Source organism: Syngnathus scovelli, chromosome 12, assembly GCF_024217435.2.
Source record: "Syngnathus scovelli strain Florida chromosome 12, RoL_Ssco_1.2, whole genome shotgun sequence".
NCBI lineage: Eukaryota > Metazoa > Chordata > Actinopteri > Syngnathiformes > Syngnathidae > Syngnathus > Syngnathus scovelli.
This window is the reverse complement of record NC_090858.1, coordinates 5,877,752-5,900,253: the sequence shown is the minus strand read 5'-3', so window position 1 is coordinate 5,900,253 and position 22,502 is coordinate 5,877,752. Positions and strand designations below refer to the sequence as shown.

At 39.8% G+C, this 22,502-nt stretch overlaps 1 protein-coding gene across 1 annotated transcript; it reads right to left on the bottom strand.

The window, feature by feature from the left end:
• Positions 1–3: 3 nt before the first annotated feature.
• Positions 4–21,469, bottom strand: b3gat2 (beta-1,3-glucuronyltransferase 2 (glucuronosyltransferase S)). Its single transcript, XM_049735853.2, has 4 exons — positions 20,549–21,469; positions 11,746–11,890; positions 7,825–7,973; positions 4–2,166 (listed from the first exon to the last, which is right to left on the bottom strand). The coding sequence occupies exons 1-4, from the start codon at positions 21,047–21,049 to the stop codon at positions 2,080–2,082; spliced, it is 882 nt and encodes a 293-aa protein (XP_049591810.1). The 5' UTR covers positions 21,050–21,469; the 3' UTR covers positions 4–2,079.
• Positions 21,470–22,502: the final 1,033 nt, after the last annotated feature.

Below are 22,502 nucleotides of genomic sequence, written 5' to 3'. Positions count from 1 at the left end.
CAATTGTTATCACATTAATATTTTATTCATTATGAATACTGTAAAGACATCACAGAATCTGAAAGAGAGATTCAAGACAAGCTACTAAAAATATCACATTGTTTTTTTTTTTTGTTGTAAGACCTTTCAAGTGACGACAAATATTTTTTGTGTATCATGTACCGAGCATTCTATTTGGAGATAAGCCCCAAAATAGTCACTTTAGTTGGTTTTACATTCACAAATCGAAATACAATAGATCACAGCTTTTGTGAAACTTAGAAAAAAAAAAATAGAGTGACTTTATTGACTTACTGTCTTGATGGGACATCAGCAGCCAACAAAACAATACAATGAACCAGTTCATCAAAGTTGAAATGATATGCGGATCAGTGTCAAAGTCTTTGATTTAATTCTGCCCTTCTGCTTACCATGTCAAAAAGTCATACTCATCCTCCTTGTTTTTTATCTTACGAGAACAAACAGCGAAATAGTATTTACACTCTTTGTAATTTAACTTTTTTTTTTTTTTTACCGCATCCGAGCCTGATTACCTCCAGACCTGATCGACCAAGGAAACATTAAATAGATACAACATGTCTGACAAAACAAAATCGTCCAGAAGATATCAAAAAGCTGCAATAAAATACCGTAATCTAAATATATTTGAGAACGGTTGAGAAATAATTAATATGACATCTCTCAGTCTGAGAAGAGTAGCAAAGCCTAATGGGTTAGGACTCCAGCAAACCATAGTGAGAGCCGTTATTCACAAATGGACACAATGTGACGCAGGGATGAACAGCCGCTCAACCAAAATTACCCCAAGAGCACAGTGAGGACTCATTTAGGAGGTCACAAAGGAACCCAAGACCGCATCTAAAATGCTGCAAGCCTCCCACACCTCACTTAAGGTCGAATTCTGTCCTTTATCAAAAAATCTTCAGGGAGAATGTTCAGCCTTCATTTTCTGACCTCTAGTTTTGAATTCTGCTGCAGGAATACAATTCATAAACATATTTGCAACCTTAAATGCTTTAAAAATAAGAAAGAAAGAAAAATAATAGGAATGGCTTCGTCGAATTCTGGACTCGTATCCGATCCTTAAAACTGCTGTTCATGCGCTTGGGTCCCCATGTTGTTGAATTAAAGCAAATCTTCGTCTTGTACTATTTTATGATCTGAACATTAAAATCCGGAAACTTCACAAAGAAGTAGGAATTTGAGAAGAGTGCAAATACTTTTTGACAACACTAGAGTTCTCCCTCTTAGATTATGGACAAACATTTGACAAGGTCTTCTTGGATGACAATATTTCTCGGATTGTTCAAAGTCCTACTTACATTCAGCAAAATAATATTTCCTGGAACATTTTATATGGATTTTACTCCGATCCTTATCACTTGGTGGTTTCTTCTTTAGAACTAAATCCAATTTGCCTTAATTGCTTCCAGATACAATCAAGTAACGATTGCTTTATGGCAAACTGCACTCTGCTTGACCTAAATCTTGAACTTGTTTTCTCTCTATGTCGATACAGTTAAAGAAAGACACAATTATCAAACAAAGTGAAGTCATGCACATCCCAAATTTTCATTATCAGTCTCCCTGATCCAGTCACTACGTCAAACAATGTTGACCAGTACTTTTACACAGACCACAAATCTTGATTGCTTAGCAACAGTACACCAACAGTAATGCTTTCAAAAATAATCACACTTGAACACAATGTTTTCTTTTTTAAACAACCATGGATGGTAGAAATATACAGCTTTCTTTTTGGGGTCATGGGTGGTGTAGAGGTTAACGCTGCAGACTTTCCATTGCGGCTCTCTAATTGATAGCTGGGCAGTCCGGGACCAAGGTCAGCTGGGATTGACTACACTCTCTCGCTGTCAGCGCTGAAGCATCCTTCAGGTGTTGAAAATAGATAGAGGAGCTCTCACTGTTCTTGTTGACATGTCTTGACTGATTCACTTCCTCCGTGTTATGTCGTTATTCACCAAAGAAAGCGAGCTGTATGCTACCAGCGAGTTCCAGCTCCGATATGATGGGAATCCTGAATGCCTTTTTGTTTTAAAATACTCTTCTCTTTGTAGGTCACACCTCGATGACCACCGTGTCCTTAGGATGTTTAGACTCATTTCCAAGGTGTGGCTTCTCAGTGCGTGTATGCCAAACCAGCACCTAGGGACAAAAAGCAATTGAATTACAAAAAAAAAGCCAAAAAGGGTCGCTTTTTTTATTGTTAGCCTTGTTTCAAAATTGAACAATAAAATAAAACTTCCCCTCAAATTTCTCAGCACACTTGATAATGACAAAAAAGTAAGGAATAAATCAACTGCTTTATTGTAAAAGTATTTAAGGAAATAAAATGACATGGACTTGGCTCAACGCTGTTGATTCATCTTTGGCAGCAATTTAAAGCTTTTCGGGAAACTGATGCCACAAGCCAAAAAATCGGATTCATGCACTGCATCAAAATTTGATAGACAGCCACAGTTACTCAGGAAGATCTTAGGGTTGCTCTTTGGGCCACCGTTATTTTTGCAATTTAGTCAAAATATGACGCGAACCTGTTTAACAAGCCACAGTTATTTGCATATTGCAGTCACAGAAGAAAAAAGAAGATACCACCCTTAAATATCTGGAGAGCTCATAGCTGTCGAAGAGTGACAGATATTGAGTCTCAAATTGCTTGCGGGTGCCGAATGAGAAACGTGAAGGTGCAAGGAAAGACGGAGTCAGTCAAAACTCCCACTGCTACTCTGAAATCATGGATTTTTGTTTTCATTACAACTACATTCTGTTTGTTGTTTTTAGGCGATTGCCGTATTCATATTTTTTTACGTATTTTGCTTCTTTGTGCCAGTCGATGCTCTGCAGTGTGACACCTCACCAAACGTCTCAGGGCAAAAGCAACACTCATCGCTACAGCTCTTTTACACATTTTGCAGTCAGTGTCAGCATATCGAGAAGAAAACGGTGCAGCGCATGCAAACATTTATGCTTTCAACAAGAATGCCAAGACTCATTTCATCAGCACCCCCTCTTTTTTTTTTTATTATTCTCTGCCTGAAGCTAATTAGCCTATAATTCAGATGTGTGTGACATTTGTGGCTCCAGAGGAACATTTTGCTCTCTGAGACTCACAGGGGCGTTGATTTATAGCAGGCTGAAAATATTACAAGTGTGTGCATGTGGGCTTCTTCACTTGGAATATGTCACTTCCTGCCCACTGTGCCCCTAATTGGTCCACTTTGCATACTTAACGAGACTAATGCGGCATCCACCAAGAAGTGTGCCAGAGCTGTGGGGACTGAGAGTGTGTATGTACACAATGTATATGTGTGTATATTCCCACTTGCACTAACCATGCACTCGGAGTTACCCTGGAATATTTAGCTCACATTTTGGTATCTCCGACATTTTCTCTGATGGCTTTGCATGATCTCTTATGTCACTCTTTACTTTTCTCTTCTTGCCTGCAGCGATTTGGAGTCAAAACACTTTACCTGGGTGTTTTATCGCCCTTAATAGCATACAGAGAAGGGAGAAAAATGGGATATATATATGGAGTTCGGGAGCAACTTATTTCTCAGGCATGTTTTGCCCCCCACCCCCTTCCTTTAAGACTGATAGCAGCCTTGCAATAAACCTAATAAACAAATGGATCAAACAGCATGCAATCCAGGAGGAGAACCACTCAGGAAAGCAAAATAAATCAGATCTGGTTGCCGCAGACACACTAAGCTGACAATAATAGAATAAAACACAATTTATCAAAAGAAAAGACTAAAGGTCAATGCAAATGAAATAAACTAAAGTGTCATTTTTCAGTCTTATTTGAGGTGCATCCATTGATTTTCCACATCTTCTGTTCAAGGTCCATTCCCAGCATGCAGACTCCAGGCGACAAGTGCTTACAGAGAGCCAGGCAACCATTCACAGTTACTGAATGGGAACTGAACTCATACAGCCTGCATCAAGGTCAGACAAGACCGGGACCACAACACCGTCAGTAAGTTCATTTTGAAACTTTCCACCTTCAATCAATCACTTCTTTATCTTGTCTACCTGTGTTCAGACTTTCACTTATTATAATCTCAAACACTAAGGAAAAGTGCTAATCCTGTCAAAATCTTTAATAAATCAACAGCGAGGCATCTCTAGGAATTTGTGATGAATTGTAATATTAACTCGTTCACTGCCATTGACGCATACAGACGTCAAAGTTGTATTTTATCTGGGCTGCCAGTGAACATTTATATGCGTCAATGGCAGTGAATGAGTGAAATGAGATTTTAATATGACTATTTCAACTGTATATATTCTATGATGCAAGTTTCAATTATGAGTTGAACATATAACATTGTTGCTCGACAGTCAGAAAGGAATGGAATTACAAGACCATTTTGTAGTTTCATGAATCGAGGTGACCGCTGTAGCTAAAAGGCTAACTTTCATAGCAGCAACTAAAGATCCGCAGCCAACTTTGGTGCAATGAAACTAGCCTTAGAGCATGGAAGCAAGCCATGATTGTTGCTCGCCCAAATAAAGGAGATCTTTCCAACTGCAACAACTGCAGCGGGATTACATTACCATCGATTTCCTGCAAAGCTTTTATGTGTGCTACTACTCAAAGGTGTTGATGATCAAAAGAGATTTAACAGCAAAAAGTCAGTCTTCCTTCACTCAAACACAGCTAGAAATGACTCAAATGAATACACATCCTCTTGCTGAGCATTTGTATTATAAAACTCTACACTCAGGTGGAGGACATCCTTTTTCTTGACACCCACTAGGAAAGGGGTGGCAAACTAATTTTTTTCGCGGGCCGTATTGTAGTAATAGCTTCTTTCGGAGGGCCATTATGACTGTTAACCCAAATAAATGTATGAGCACCTCATATTATCTACAGTAAAAGCTACAAAACAAACTAACAAATAACTCGTTTTGAAATCAGACGAGTAAAAACTGGTCAAATATTTAAAAAAAAAAAAAAGATATTATTAAAAGTGAAGACAATTTGCAATTCTAGTGACACACGAATTTGATGCACAATTTGTCTTCGTGGGCCGCATAAAATGATGTGGCAGGCCGTATCTGGCCCCCGGGCTTTAAGTTTGACACCTGTGCACTAGGATAAAATGGAGGAAATCCAACAAGCTTTTTTTGTCGGTCTTTTTTAAACCTTAATGTCTATAATTCTAACTTGAGTAATGAACGTGAATGAATACTTTTGACACCTTTGTTTTTACCATTGACGTACATTAAGCTATGGCTACAGCTGCAACCCAGGTGGAATGTCACCAAAAAAGTCCCTGATTCTGCGTTTTAGACGCTTGTACCAAACTACTCTGAGTAACACGGCCCATTTCGAGAGGAACACCCATGTATGTCTGACGTCAGCCCAATTAATGAACTGAGTGGTGTCATATTGTGACTGGAATGATCCTTCACTGAGTAATGATGTCACTTTGTGACATATATTTTCATTCTCAAATTAATCTCATAACTGCAGCCCTGCCATTGAAATGACTGATGATGTCACAGACTGTTAAAGGCCAGCATTCATATCAGCCCCATTAAAGGTAATGGGGCTGATAATCGTAGCGATAGTTTCAACACAGAGCTGTCAGCAGCAGCTGCAGCAGCAGTCGACTGGAAATGATGAGCCAGCAGGTCTGAATATTTATCCTCTTTCCTGTTGGAGACATTAACCAATAATCCTCCAGGGATATACTGCAGTGCCACACACGCACACATGCACACATACACTCCATAAGGAGAAGTAGTTTCAACTGTAGTCTTTTCATCGCCATATAAAATAAAACTAATATTTTTTTACACAGGACACAAAATGGAGCTGGCTTGTGGGTTTAAATGTTTCAACATTCTGGAAAGCACCCTTATATGATTCAATATTTAATGTGCCCCACATCGTGACGTCGCTGCCTGAACCTGAAAGCAACATTAAGTTGGGGCGGAGGGGCCAACCTTGGCCACGCAGCTATTCTATGGTTCATGCATACATTAAACTTACATTAATGCAAAACCAGTTCAAAAAGAATGCCATTATCACGTAATGGGGAAAGAGGAGATGTAAAGTATGCAAACAGAATCTGGAAGTGAGAAGAAGATGCCATCAGCACATGATTACTGTTTCAGTAAGAGTGAGAAATTAAAATGTGCTTCTCCTTTTTGTTGGCTACACAGTTATGATTTTAATTTGTGAAAATTATCTTTTATTGAATAAATAATGCTTAATACCTGGCGTGAAATAACCTGGAATATGTGATCATTTGATTACTAGTGCACTAGTGTTAGAGGAGGACATTAATTAAGCTGAAATCCATCATGGACAACACCTCTCACCCCCTCCATGACATTGTGCGGTCCCTGAGCAGCTCCTTTAGCAGCAAACTATTACACCCACGGTGTAGGAAGGAACGATTCCCCAGGTCCTTCATTCCCTCTGTTGTCAGACTCCACAACATGCGTGGCACCTGATAAAATTGTTTCGTCTCTACTAGCGGCACTTGTCTTTGCCCTTATTTATCCTTTTTTGATATTTTGGCCCTTGTATTCTTGCACATGTATGGGCTGCTGTGGCAAGTAAATTTCCCCGCTGTGGGATGAATAAAGTTCCATCATCATCAATTTCAAACTAATAATAGAATAATTGGGTTATAGCAAGGAAAGTGCATTTTGATCGGAATGGCATCTTCTGTTCAGTAACAAATGCCAACAGTGCCAAAACAACGGGGGGGGGCAGCCTAATAAATATAACCTGTTTACCCTGGAAACACTGGACCGTAATACTTTTAGTTGATTCCCTTGAAAGCGTGTAATAGAATCCATTTCTCAGCAGGTATTTGAAGGCACCTTAGTGACGGTTGTCAAAAGGATGAGTGGCTTCATAAAACCATGTGCCAAAAAGGGGTTGCAGTGATTTAAGATGAGCACCATCGATTTAAGCTGTCTAAGCACGGGACTACAATTGACTGCCTCACATAAAAGTGTTTCTAGTCTATTCAAGCTATGTACGTCTACGTTTAGAGCAGGCCACTGGCTTTATGCATGACTCATGCTGTCAATACAGTAGTGGGGAGAGAATAGCCATTGTGAGTTCAAGCAATTCTTTTTTTATCTCTCGATCTCTCTCACACACAGTAAAACCTTAGGCATTGTGATTATCCTTGTGTTTGCATCAGTTTTATCCTGGCATGCTGGTTTCCTCCAACATTACAATAAAGGGTGATAGGTTATCGGATTGGTTGGTTGGATGGATGGATGGATGGATGGATGGATGGATGGATGGATGGATGGATGGATGGATGGATGGATGGATGGATGGATGGATGGATGGATGGATGGATGGATGGATGGGTGGGTGGGTGGGTGGGTGGGTGGATGGATGGATGGATGGATGGATGGATGGATGGATGGATGGATGGATGGATGGATGGATGGATGGATGGATGGATGGATGGATGGATGGATGGATGGATGGATGGATGGATGGATGGATGGATGGATGGATGGATGGATGGATGGATGGATGGGTGGATAGACTGGTCACAATTGAGTGATAGGAATATGAGCGCATTTGAACCTATTTGTGTTACACCACCTGCGCCACAACTTAGACCTGCTTCCTGCAGTTGAAACGTTTGGTCGATTTTCAGCCACCAAACTGTTAAGTGCACCGTGGATGTGTAAAAGAAAATGACCTCAGCCTAGTGAAATGCTTCAGTATCAAGCTACATTTATGGATTGGGTATATGTCACATAGCATTGTTGTATTGCTGTAAAGACTTTCAGTGGTTCTGTCTCACTAACCCGAGTACAGTTGTTGGCCTTGGGTTCTAACTCCGCCACCTTGGTGATCTGCTTGAGGAAGTCGGTCTCCTGCATTCCGGGCTGGCTGCCGCGCCTCTTGAACTGCGCCCTTGGATTGGCCAGGATGACTTGGAGGTTCACAGCAAAACCTGTGGCAAACGAGAAAGGGGAGAGAGGGAGACAAGGTGCAACAAGGACAGAGGGGAGGCATGAAGAGGTTAGCCAGCATGCATTAAAAGCCTATTATGAAGCTATTATGATCACACCAGGTAATGATGATAGCACGCATTCATGTATCTAATGACTATGATATGGCTGATAAGAAATTAATTTAGCACAGGGGTATGCAATTCCTCAGCGGTAATTGCATTATGGAGATGGGACGCTTTGGAAAGCTTCATAAGACTGATGACAATGCAGAGATGAGCTTTTATAGAGCGTTATAATGGACTGTCTGCAATAAGATTTAATCAATCTAGTTAAAAGTTTATTAAAATTCATGTGAGTGGGGAGTACTGATTATTTGAGCTAAAGTATAAAGAATTCTAGTACAAAGCAATTTCTCATGAATGTTCAGAAAAATGTAGTGAGCACCTTCATATCTGCTGGAAAATGTCACAATCTACTCCACTAAATATTTGAATGATAATTATGAAATTGCTCTAAATACTATTTCTAGGTAGTATTGTGATACATAAAGCTGCTTTTTGTGCAGGAAGTAGGCTGAACACTGAAATAATGGTTTTAAAATGGCAGCACCTGCCTCCTCGTTTTTTGCCAATTCAACGAATATTTGAGCTAGCCTCTGCTAGGATGACAATAGTATTCTCTCTGCCTTGGCCTGTAGTTAATCTGTGTTTGCCAGGGGTTTTATGAGCATATTAAGTCATTTTTATTGACACAAGTACTTAAAATTCAAGACCGGGGCCTCTGATTATCTGACTGCCTCCAGTTGTTTTGAATATATAAAAATCTGTGATCGTCAGCCCTCAATGAAAGCGGATTAATGCGGCTAATTGGCCCAATGCTCGGTGAGATCAACTTGTTTATAACTTGTTTGTTGTTTGGGGAGTTGACACGACTCCACAGAGTGGTCTTCATGACTGCACATCTTCAAGCTTATTTTGCATTTAGTTACTACTGGTGGTTATTTTTGTAGTTTTAAGTATTGCGTCAACTACAATATGATGGAATAGTTGTTGATATGTCCGCCTCACTATCTTGATTTTAAAGTTTTTTTTCCCAGGTATTCTGCCTTATTTCCACATTTCAAAAAGGTATTCTGGGGTAATTGAAGAGGGGGAGGTTGTTATTCTGTTCGCGGAGATTGGCAAAAAAATAATAACAATACCCAATGTCAGTAACCTATGTATGATTTGATGGCCATGGTGTCTGACATGTGCATAATTAAACGATGAAGGGCATGTAATAACTAATGTTAATCAAAGTAACATTTCCATTACGGTGATAATGACATGGACCCAAATGTCAACGTGACAAATGAAAGTGTGGGTGCACTTAATGGAACAGAATTGCTCACAGGGACCTCATCCTTTCAGAACTAGCTGCAGTCGTCATGCAAGGTCTAATCATAATGACTGAATATTTGTTTATGCAAATCGTTAGCAGCTAGCGCACCATGGCAATCAAGGTTATAGTTGGGGAATTCTCCTTGAGTAATTTAGCATCCTGACCATCTCTCATTTCCTTCTCCTCCTGTCTGAGCAGAATGTTGTTGACTGCAGCAATGTTGAATTAATGAAACGCAGCACTCGCAGAGAGCAGTCCTCTTGAGATATGTGTCAGCATGCATCTCACACAGAGAAACTGTGGCCCTGCACATACATCACCCCCCATGAGTTAGGTTTTAAGCCAGGTCAGCTAGCTGCCTGCCCACAGTACATTCCGTTATTCCCCACACATATGCAAGAAAACCGTTTTGATTTTTTATGTTCAGTCATTTTAAAAACCCAGAATGGTGTGCATTATTTTATTTAAGTTTTTAGGTAATTATATATATTAATATAATTTATAATATAAATAATATATATAGTATACTATATATACTAAATATAATATAATACATTTTAAATATATTTATATGTGTATATACATATATATATATATATATATATATATATATATATATATATATATATATATATATATATATATATATATATATATATATATATATATATATGTTGTTGTGATGTAACCTCGTGCAGAGAGTCTCCCATCTCACTGCCTCGGGAGCAGCAGCATCTAACCGACAAGGTCACTCCGGGTTAAACACTTTCATGTCCTTCTCAGCGACCACTTCTCCGACAGCGAGCACCACTTGGGCAAAGTCCCCGCCATCTCAGCGCCGGCATGTTGTGTTTGTGTGTTTTGTTGTTTGCTGTGTGTGCACAGATGCACCTGTGCCCCGATTTGCAGAGATGCTGCTCTGATATGCGCTTAGACAATTGCACGCTTGTCAGTTCTCTGGAACATGTACACAAGTCCGCTGGCATCAATTCATGTGCTGGCAGGTGTGTCATTCTGAAAAGATTCATGATGAAATTGAGTGCGCTATTGTGTGTCCCTGCTTTATACACACACACACACACGCATGCACGAAATTGGTCGTGGCTTCTTTGTGTACAGCTCAATGAGGTCACATTGTAGATGCGCCGCTTTCGTGCAGTTAGAACAATGCAGCGCTGTCCGACAGTAAAATTTTAGAGCGAGCACTGGCACCCATTCAAGGGCTCACAGTCACCTCATTGTCACCCTATGAATAATCGTTTAATTGTGAATCAAGTATGGTGACTGGTTCAGCACATCTTTTGTTGTTTGAGCACAAATTAATGCAAAAAATTGCTGGATTATGTAAATCAAGCTACTGTGAAATGATTTAGCACAAGTGAAAATATGAGGATAATTATTGTGTTTGTATGTGTATTTGCCCTTTTGTCAAATCCTTACTTTTTTCATTGTTGTTTTCCCACTTTAAGATGAAAAACAGCTTTCAGGTTCCCTCTTGGGTTCTGCATCAGCATTGTGTTAGCTCTATAGGAATCCAGCGAGTAACAAATGACATGTTTGGCAAATGTTATGAAGAATGACTTCGTCAAGTCAACCTTCTGCTACAAATGAATTTTCGAAGTGGGTTAACAAAACAAACAATGTGAGCCAGAAAATTGTTTCTTGATTTAAAGATGCGAATTGGATGCAACAAAAGTAAGAGGGAAAATTGTTTTTTCACTCCGCTGAATGTGAGAGTCTGAGAGGGAAATTAGGCAAAAGAGAAGAAGAGCGTGCTGGCAGTGCTTGTTGTGGTGGAGCAAGGCAGTAGATAGAAAAAGAGATGCTCACTCTTGTTATGAAGGTTTAATTAACAATAATCCCGGGGGCAGACAAGTGCATATTTGAGATAATGTGAGTGCATGTGTGGTCGGCCGCAGTGCATTTGGCAGTTTTGTGGACATATGTGTTTTGAAAGCATTCCTGCCATCAACTCTAATTATGCTTTGGTTCCTGGTAATCAACATAAAGTAAATGTGTGGCTGAAATGTTTCTATTTAGGATAAAGTGCAGTAAAACCGCCAAGTCCATCTGCTCTGAGACTTGTTTTAATTCCATTCTGTTTGAATTTCAAACCATTTGCTTCCCATAAGAATCTTTAAATTGTCTGTGAGTTCATAAATACACACAGACAGTACATATTGTGATTATTTTTAGTGTGGACTCCTGTTCACTCCTGAATTCTGACTATAAATGTAAGACGAACTGGCAGGTCACCATAGAAACAATTAAGACCTCATTACAAGCCAGAGTGCCATCAAAATGATTTTGCAAAAATTAAATTAGAACATAATTTTTATCAGAAGATGAATATTAAAACATACAAATTGTTTTGAATGAATTATGTCTTACCTGCCATGTCGGTGGCAAAGGTACGATCTGGTCTCCAGCCAGTGTACCAGCCCACAACTCTGCCCCCTGCCACTATTGGGCGCTCATATGTTCTGGCACCTACAAACGCCACTGGCCACACAGATACACGTCGAGTGTTCCGCATCTAGAAGAAAAATGGTCAGTGTAAGTCTACAACCAGTTTTAACATAAGAACATAACAAATAATGACTTGGCATACAGTACTAATATATAGTATATATATATATATGCACATATATATTATTATAATATATATATATATAAATGTAAATATATATTATTATATATATTATTATATATTACATTTGGTCAATCCATATAAAGCTCAGGCTCCCTTTATCTAACAAGCTCACAGGTTGTAGCTTGTCCTACTGTGATTGTGTGTGTTTGTGTTATTCTATTTTCTAACTCTGGCCACCCGCTGCTATTCGCTCACGCAAAAAGCCACCAGGCAGGTGCTCATAACAAAACAACATAGTATGCACGCACATTCACACACACATGCACGCACACTAACACGCACGCATACACAAACGCACACGCAGGACTCACTTTATGCTATCTCTGCCCCCCCTTGATGACTGGAAGACAGGATAATAAAATCATGCAAGACTCAAATGTCACAGTAAAGTGCTGTAATATTTGTTATTTTTAGTAGATCGAGAACATATGTCTGTGAATATTATATTATCTGTTTGCATGGGGTTCTAAACCCAAAACGTCATTGGTGTTTTCCATCGCGGGCCATTCTTAAACAACACATGAGTCTTTTTGTCTTGTGCAGTTTAATCCCACAGATGAGAGTAACATTAATAGCTTGAACTAAATATTTTTTCTGAAATGTTGGCTGAGATAATAATGGAGCTCTTTTAGTTGCTCTATTCTGCTATTTGGCTCACCACTGTAACACCCGTGTCATGGTCGGACCCTCAGGTCCACTGCCTCTGAGCCACACAGATGGAAACTGCTTTGAAGCTCTTTCCCTCTTCTGACTGCCCCCTCCCTTGAGTTGAACCTTATCAGAATTAAACCTCCTTTCCTGGTTTCTCCATAGCTGCTGCCTGGCTGGCTTCTCTTAGGTCATTCTCAAAGCTCTTCCACCTTGTGGAATCAAGGATGAAAAGAAGGCTTGGAAAGAGAAGAGAGGCTGACACTCATCCTGGAACATGCTTGTTGTTTGGCTTAATGTTGAAGTCCTGGTTTGACTGCTGATGAGACACTACTTTGAATACATTATCTCAAAGCACAGTCGAGTTTGACACTTTATTTCCACTGGAGTTCAGCAACGTGCTCAAAAGTGAAGGCTGAGCTTCATGTATTCAGAATACAAACGTTTGTCAGGCATAGCACTGCATGTGACTCCTTTGACTTCCGAGGTTCCTGTTTTTTTGAATCCCTGTATTACTTTTTCTCTGTTGGTATTCAAAGAATAATGTAACATTTTGAATGTGCTACTTATACTATGTATCCAGTCAGTGCCACAAAGGCTCCCCACTGTTTATCTGAAAAATTCATTATGTTGCTCTTGAAGCCGCATTTTCTACCGTCAAGTAAAAAAAAAAAAAAAAAAATCCTGGCTCTCATGGACAGTCATTCATTACTTTTCTGTTCCGCTTGTCCTTATTAGGGTTGCTATAGTGAGCTGGCGCCTATCCAAACTGATGAAGCTGGGTACTCACTGGAGCGGGTCGCCAGTCAGCCGCAGGGCACATATAGACAAACAACCATTCAATGGATGGATGGAGACATTTGTAGACAACATTTGGCGTTGAAAGTTGTGATGGCTTTGCTGATTTTTATTCTAATGCTGTCGGGCACACTCCGGTTTAAGTATTTCAACCACAGATACCTAAAAGAAATTGAGACTGGGGAAAAAAAAAGGTCACTTCACTCCACCTGTGAGAATAAATAGAACACACTTTCTCGTATAAAGCTCCTTTTTTTTATGTTCAGTAGTCACATGTCAAGAGGAAAGCATGAAATATTCATGTCAAACTTCTCCCTTGATATCTTTTGTTTACTCTCCTCCACTTTGAATTTAATGATGTGTTATGAGGTCATACTATTTACTTGTTGCAGCTCATACATCCTGCAGTTAGGGATTTCGGACTCAAAACGGCGAGTGACCCGAAACAATTAGTTATGAAGTCCTCTGCAGTGTCATAGCGCATACATGCTTTACACATCCCTACAGTCTCGTAAAGGTGACATTACTTAGCAAAATGGGAGGATGGTTGAAAGTACTTCAACAGATGGTGAATTATTTTTCAGTCAGGCAACAGCTTTACACACACTACCATCTGTACATTATTGCCGTCACAGGGATATTTTACAACACAAACTTCAAGTTAAGCCTGGATTTATACAAATAGGTTTAGCTGAGCATATACTTCATGCTGTTATACAGCCTGGCTTGTTTAATAGGAAATTCAGCCAATGGAATTAAATCATGCCGATAATGGAGATATAGTGAGACGCTGACAAAACTTGTCAAAAAATAGGTTTGTAATTGGGACGACATTGAGACGGAAATGACATGCTACGCTATCCAAATGAGCAGTGAAGCAACGTAATAACACCTAAGCAGACTTTTTGGGAGGAATTTAATACCCAAAAATAGTCTGTATACATTTGAAAGTGATCAAAAATAAAATGCTCAGTTTGAAACACGATTCATGCTACGATAAAAATCACTTAACTACCTCCCATCTGTGTTTGGAAACCAAGCACTTTACACAAGATGATTTTTAATCTATAATGGCGTGTATACGGCTTTAATAATGTTTGAGTAGACCGTTAACTATTACTGTGTCATAAATGCTGCTGAAATATTACACGGAGCATTTCTGTTATTAAATTGTTCCCAGAAATGTAGTGACGGGAAAATAAGTGAAGCAAAAGGAGAATCTAAAAATTCACCGTCCTGTAATTCAAGTTTCAGAATAAATTGTACTTTGTTTTTGAACATGCTTTCACAAATGGATTGGAAGATAGTGTCAACTGTCAATAAATGAATTCATTTTATTCATACCGCCATGAAAATAGGATTTTTTTTCTAATCACATAAATCAATGTTTGATTTGTTTATGATGTATGTAACCAGTTTCAATTTATGCGTGAGCAACTATTTTCCTCTGAGAAAACGTAATGGTGAAATATTTTCTTCCCGTCTTTCTGTCTGATTTACAGAAAAAATATTTCATTGAATATCTCTCTGTAAAGGACTCAGACTGAAATGGAGACTCTTTTATGTTTCCGCTCAATAAGTCTACGCCGAGCACAAATGAAAAGATAAAAAATGATATATTTTGGTAAAGTTCCAGCTGAGCCACTGAATACAAACTCAGTTTTGTCATTTTTAAATCAAATGGAGGAATTATTTGAGAAAATGCTCATCGTTGGTCTAATTTAAGGCTTGGTTCCAATTATGTTAATTTTGTTTTAGGGGGCATTATTTTGTTGCTCTGGTTTATTTCCCATTTCCAAGATGACCACAGCTATGATATATCATATCAGATATATATCATCATCATATGACATATCAACTTAAAAGTCGGCAAGTGTCAGGAAAACCCTAACCCTATTTCCAGATATGAGGCGATGAACTGCATTTAAAATTTTAGTCTTTGCGGAAATAAAATCCAGTCTACCCAGTTCACTGTTACAACTGTGCGATGTGTTCTTGAATTATACAACTATTAACTCATTCACTGCCAACCCAGTTAATATCTATGGCACCGAATGAGTTAAATATAGTTCGGATAATTATGTCTGGAAATTTATATGGAAGGTTTCAACAGAGGGAAAGTAAATGTTTTATGATAAAATATTTGAAATTCAGTTGCTATTGAAGAGCTAATAGGGGACCTGTTAGTTTAATCACTCATTATATTTCCAATATTATAACAGAAAAGGGTGAATGAAATGACTCAACCTTCACGACCACTCATTCCACTTGCACTTTTGAGAGCTGACCACAGCCTCGCCTCTCTGATCTGTATTTTAACATCACAGATGAATATGTGCTGGCTTCTGCCACATATCAATTTAGTTTTTACAGCCGGGAGCCTACGTCAAACAATACAATGACGTGTCAATCCGCAGTAGCTCCTATCTCATTATCACTTCACCCAAGGGCAACTGCTGCCCGCCAATAACAAATCATTCATCTTTCCCGCACATTAAATGACAAACAGCGAGTCGTGACAAATGACACCGACTCAGTCAGTAAACATGTGACGCACGGATAAACAAAAAAAAGGTGCAGAATCGTGTTTATTGGACCCGCGATGTCTCAGAGCAATTCAAGTCCACCGGATAATCAAATCTGACTTCGCGCCAGCAAACAAATACTGTAGCTAAGGAATGAATTGTGCATACGCTCAATAATGTCATTTATAAAATCAAATCCATCAATTCCAACCTCCTACCCTGAAGAAAGAGCCTTCGGCGTGTGAATGTTGAGATTTGATTTTAATCATGTGTATTTTTATCTTTGTGTTATTAATATGCATGAAAGAGGCAGTCAGAGGAAAAAGTGAGCGAGGAGAAAATGAATGAATCGAATTAAGTGGGGCTGGGGATGAGCTATGAAAGTGGAATGCAATGGTGCATTATATGTGTGAAGGTTGAATGCTTGGTGGGTTTAAACAAAATAGATGAAGGTGCTTTCATACTGTGTGCACCTACTGTGCTTGCTTCATAAAGTGCAAGCTCTATTTAAAATATGATTGTGTGAGGAAATCTTCCCTTTCTGAATAAAGGGAAGACTTTTTTTTAATGAATTGCAGTGACCCCAAGTATCTGTTATTAGTTGTATGGTGTTCATGGGACTGAATTGCTGAATCTCTCATTTGCATTTGAACAATGATGAATGTGGAATAACTTGCAGTTTTGACATAGCTGCTTCTCTGCAGCATTCCTGCTGCATGCCCTTCTTTTTTTCCACCGTTCTCTAGAAACTAGAGCGATGGAAAGTAAATGTTATGCTGATAATCCAGCAGTAGCGGTAGCGGCCATGGCAAATTGATGTCAGGGACAGCGAGAACATTTTGGCAGCTCATTCTGTGTGCCAACCTTGCGATGCAGCACATCAGCATCGCAGTTGGAGATTGTATGCTGGCTCCACTATTATTTGGGGCAAAAGACAGACTTCACCCTAAACCAATTACATAATATTGTACTTCTATTTTATTTTTATTTAACCAGGAATGTCTCAATCAAATTCAAAAGCATCTTTCTCATTTGGGTCAATTGGATCTCAGCAACTTAAAGAAAGTGGTTGTAATTCAACCTAAGCTTCGACGGAACTGATGCAAAACACCTTTTTACATTTACAATGGGACTTAAAAGCGTTGCGCCTTCCTGTCACCATCTTCTCTTCTCCATTCTTAACAAGGAATGAATTCAGACAGCAAGGTCGGTCTTCTTTCCGCTTCTCTCCTCCGACATTACAACCCCCTCTTTCACTTCACCCACGACACTATGTAATTATGATAACTGCTCATAGGGACTTTGGAAAAATTGAATTTGTCATATCCCTCCGGTTCCTTGATCCAACCACTTCCTCTTTGTGTCTTATTTTAATCATACGAGAGCGGTCAAGGCTTGGAACTCCACAAAGGAAGGCTTAGAAAAGGATGTAGCAATACATAAACTTAATGATCAACAGTGACTGTAACAAAACAAGGCAACGAGCTAGAAATCTATCAGCTTTTTTGTACTTGTCTTGTTGAATTTGGCAGTAAAAACGTCTGATTTGATCTGATTTGATGTAGGCAGTCAAATACTTGGAATGAGTTTTAAATAACCTTTAAAATGGCCTCAATGCATGGAATCTTCATTCTATAAACGTCTCGGGTTCCATCTCCGCATCACACCTGCACCCTAAAATAACATTGTACGCTGTGAAGCTGTCTGGGCTTAGTGGAATTAAATTATTTGAATAAAAAAAAAAAGGTCTGACGAAAGTCTTGCCTAGATGACAGGCTTCCGCAGCTGCATCAAACGGTTCTGCTCTGCTGGCGTCAGCTGAAAGCCCCTTCGTTCCCACAGTCAGCTTTTCAGGAATGAGAAAGCGAGGTAGCCACAAGCTTGCACGTCTTGGCACCCAACAGAGACTCAAATGGCTAACAACAAATGGATGACTGGATTAGTAATTGCCGCTGTTATTCAAGATACTGTCATTTTGTGGTGAGCTGTCATGGCCACCGAGGCCTTCCCTGCTGTCAGAACAACTTCTATCTAGGCATTTAACGCTGAGCCTAATGCAAATTGCCTTTCCACCTGATTTCTCTCCAGTCCGAGAGTGAGGAGCCTTTTAAACATTTGCTACGTCCCAATGTTTTTTTCATCAGAGGGAAGAAGTGGTTGTTTGTAACACATTTAGCTGATTATTTTGCTGTGGTCTCTCAGGGCATAACGGACTGGGCAGTCTGTTTTGAGTGTAATCAACATCAAAGCAGTGGTAGTCAGCAGTGAGATGGATTTTGGAAAACCTGGTGAGGAGGTTTTCAAAATACAGCTAAAGCGCAATTTTATGCCAACTTTGGGGTCCTGAATTTGGGAATTGCGTTAACCCCTGAAAGTACGTTATGTGTAAAGAGGATGGGAGGTGCGTGGGTAAATATTGAAAGCTATAAGCTCTCTAAGAATTGATATGAAATGAATCCGTGATATTTAAAAATATGTGTGAATGCTGCCAAATAGGTGCTATGTGTGAAAAATCAATGCAATGCATTTGTGTAACATATCTTGTTTTAATAATGTAAATTACAGTTTGAGTATTTTTGTAAAAATCTTTTTAAATTTAAATTTGAATTACCGAAAGCATTGGAAATGATAATCCTTTATGACCTCTCAGACTTACATTACACAAACAAAAGACCAGGATTTTTTTTTAAACCAGGCCCCATCTGACCAACACAATTGACTTTGTTTGTGTAAATTAGCAAAGAAAAAAAATCTACATTAATTTTTGTGTGTATTCATTAACATAGTGATGGAATCAAGTTCATGTCAATTTGAGGGATTATCCCTGTATTGATTCAATATGTCCCATGTGGAGCAGGATTTGGACCCAGAAGCGAACAAAAGTTGAAAAGTAAAAGTCTTAACAAAGTATCAACAGAGAGCAGGGCTGGAGGCAGAAGACGTGGAAGAATGACACTCTTGTGACATTCTCTCATAATATGCAAATATAAACAAGAGCTGCTTAAATCCATTTGATTTCTAAAACAAAGCTCCCTCTCTATTTATGTCATCATCCAGCCTTTAGCCTGCAGTGGTTCACTCCAGGTTTCCTCCCGCTGCATGACAGCCCATTGTCTTTCTATGACAGACCATTACTGGCACAGCAGTGCTGCTAATGAAATAGGAAGCAAGTGTGAGGGAGGACAGACTTCAATCAGAGAGAATAAAACAGATGCTCTTTTACAGAATTACGCTAGCACATTCAAGACGGAGCATAACCGACCCCAGCAGGGCAATCCCTGCGTGGAAAGTTGTTTTTACCACAGTACCCTGCCAAAATGTAAGGGAAGCCTAAAAATAATAGTAATAAAAAACAACAGAGCAAAATTGAACAAGGATAAGAATTTCTTATTCATTATGCTCAAAACAAAAACAAATATGCTCAACAAACCTATTTGTTTTTTCAAAAAGTGATGAGTATGATTTAAAATGGTATAAATAGATTGCATATGCACATCCAAGTGCTGTATTATTCTAAGGCTAGTAACTTGGGCATGGTGGGGGTACAACAATAGGAGTTATGCTCTTATTTATTTATTTATTTATTTATTTATTGTTGTGTTATTTATTCATTATTTATTCAGCACGCTTTTGTTATACTTGTTTACTTGTTTGTCTGTTGTGAGCCATGTCTTGTCACCGTGGGATAGGGGGGAACGAAATTTCGGTTTCTTTGTGTGTCTTTGGCATGTGGAGAAATTGACAATAAAGCTGACTTTGACTTTAGTTACAGCATCATCACTCCAAGGATAAAGAACACCCAAAAAAAGAGATGTAAGTGCAGCAAAAGTCATTTGAAGGTATTCCCAAAATGGGACAAAGGGAGAACAAATTTGAATGTTGATGGCAGCCCTGATTTCCCCAGGGAGGCTGAAACCATTTTTCACCAGGGAAGCCTTTATTAAAGTCAGGTATTATGCTCGTAAATCTGCATGGCTGTGTGGCATTAGACCATATGGATATACATAAGAGGAAACCAGATTTGTGTGAGTGCTGCCATGGAGATTAAATGAACACATAGGCTTGCTGCTTGCACTTTGGTTGGTCTTACCAGTTCATTCTAATCAGACCAACATACCTGCACTCAATTAAAAGCATGACTTATTGTGATGACCATAAATGGGAGAAGATGGAGAACTATTTGTGTCACAGTGTGTGTTGGATTGACTTCATGTTCAAATCAACTATCCATCTTTCACCCATGCAGTCAGCTGGGATAAATGCTCCAATTCAGCGAGAACCCCAATGAGGACATGCAATATAGAAAAAAAGATGGACAGACGGACAAATGAAGTGTGTGATACAGTTGAAAGAAAGCTTTGTGTTAGGAAAGAACATGATGATGATTTTCTTGGTATGCAGCCATGTGTGGAATGGTTCGTGGGTGCTCCACAATTCGGCAGTGCAGACGCTCTTCCCAAAGTAGTGTTGGGTACACTCATCTGGAACCTTTGTGTTTTCTTATGCTGATTATTGATATTAATATGCAGTATTTTTTAATCCAGTGTTGAAAATGCAAAAAGGGTCTGACCTCTTGAAACAGCTCCAGGCTGTAAGTGTTGTCGTCGTCCGCAAAGAAGACCACCCCTGCGTCCCGGCGTGTCCGGTGTTGCCGGAGCCACCCCAGGGCCAAATTTCTCTGCTCGGTGGCACGGGGCATACCGGCGCGCTTGAACCTGCGCGGTGTGAAGACGTGCAAGTGCGTATAAGGCACACCGCAGTGAGCCAAGAAGCGGCTCACCAGATCCGTGCGCACTGTGGAATCCTCCACCACAATCCAGTGGAACTGGGGAACCTGACGGAACGCGTGGGCCAATCGGGTCAGTTCGGCTTTCTGCACCGGTCGGGTGTAAGTGGGAGTTATGGCGTAAATGACCGGCAGGGCAGAATGGTTCTTGGAGCCACCGAGCTTGCCGCGCGGGACATCGATCGGAGTCCAGCTCGTTCTTTTGCTGTCCATATCGATCATGATGATGACTATTAGGACCCAAGGCAGCAGGATGAAGAATCGGCTGAAGAACACTGATTTCATGGCGAAGTTACCGAACGTGCGCTTTTCCACTCACTTCATTGCAAACTGCCGATTGCGACCCTCTCTCTCTCTTTTCTTTTCTTTTTATTCTTATCCAAAGATCATGTTGATACTCGTTCTTTATGTGTCATGTTGAGATTCCAACATCCGCCGATCTCCACTCTCCCGGGGGTCTTGTTACCCCGAAGTCACTCTGCTTCCCTCTCACAATGTGTTCCCTGTCGTCCTGTCCACTTCCAGCTGACTCTGACGAGAAGCCCACATGTCCAGAAGCCTTTGTCCGTCGATAGCGAGCCTCTAACGGGACGAAAATAATCCCAAGAAATCGGTCGTGCGCACCGCTCCCTCCCGTAGCTGAGAAGCATCACTTGGAGAGAGCATGAGGATAATAAGGGAGGATGGGAGGAGCAGGTGCAATGGAGGAGGTGGGAGGCGGCACAGCAGGGAAAACCGAGAGAGAGAAAGAGAGAGGGAGGGAGGGACAGACACAGCACGCTCCTGTTCCTCCAGATCGTTTAGAAATACAAACAAAATAAAAAACATTGCACAGCGACACCTCAGCTCAGCACCAAACTGTAAACCTTTAATGTTGACTTCACATACTTTTCTAACAAATGCACTGCGTCCGCAAGTGCTAAACATTTGTTTTATAGCTGCAATGTTAAACAGTGGAGCTTTCCACACTTTGGTGATATTTCTCACTCGAGCCAAGAAGCTAATCATTGATGGTTAATTATTCAACACTGATCAAGAGATTTGTCAAGAGGAAAACAAAGTGAAAGTATTGCGCCTTAACAGTTGGTTCACACTAGTGCTGTCCGATGCGAATAAAATCTTATATCCCGATATTGGTAATTTCATATCCTGGTGATGATGTATGTCCCACCCTATATATTATCTCTTTAAATCACATTGATGAATGTCAATTTTCCTTTATCGTTTCTATATTTATGCATGAATAGCGATAGTCCACAGCAAACTCTTTGCATGCAAAAAAGCACCTTTTATTGGTTGGAATGGAATCAGAGTCAGAAAGTGAAAGGAACATTACTTTCGAGCATTGTACTCTGCAAATTATTGGATGTTACACTGTCCTTTGACAAAGTGGCTTTTGGAGACTAAAATCAATCCTATGCTTAGCGATTTGGATGAAACCCATTTAATGAGTTCACCAAGGGATAAATCACTTCTGAGACTGAAAGGATGACAGCAAATGGTTTAATAGGCTCCATTCCAATACTAAACTGTTAAGCTTGATCAACCTTGATGACGTCTTCCTCCATCTGTTCACACAATGTGCAATTCAGAAATAAAAACCATCAAGCATAGGATACTTTGAAATAGCAGCACTTTGATTTCCAAGAGCTTATTATCAGCAGCTAACACATTTGACACTCCCCCGACAGCAAGGTGTGTGAAATACGTTTTGTTTGAATGTTCTGTCACAGGAATT

Bases quoted from the DNA above. Each gene is read 5' to 3' on its own strand.
- b3gat2 (XM_049735853.2), bottom strand. From the start codon at position 21,049: ATGAAATCAGTGTTCTTCAGCCGATTCTTCATCCTGCTGCCTTGGGTC. The intron at 7,974-11,745 runs GTAAGACATAAT...CGTTTGCCACAG, and splicing joins CTTTGCCACCGACATGGCAG to GTTTTGCTGTGAACCTCCAA. The intron at 2,167-7,824 runs GTTAGTGAGACA...TTTTGTCCCTAG, and splicing joins AGGCCAACAACTGTACTCGG to GTGCTGGTTTGGCATACACG.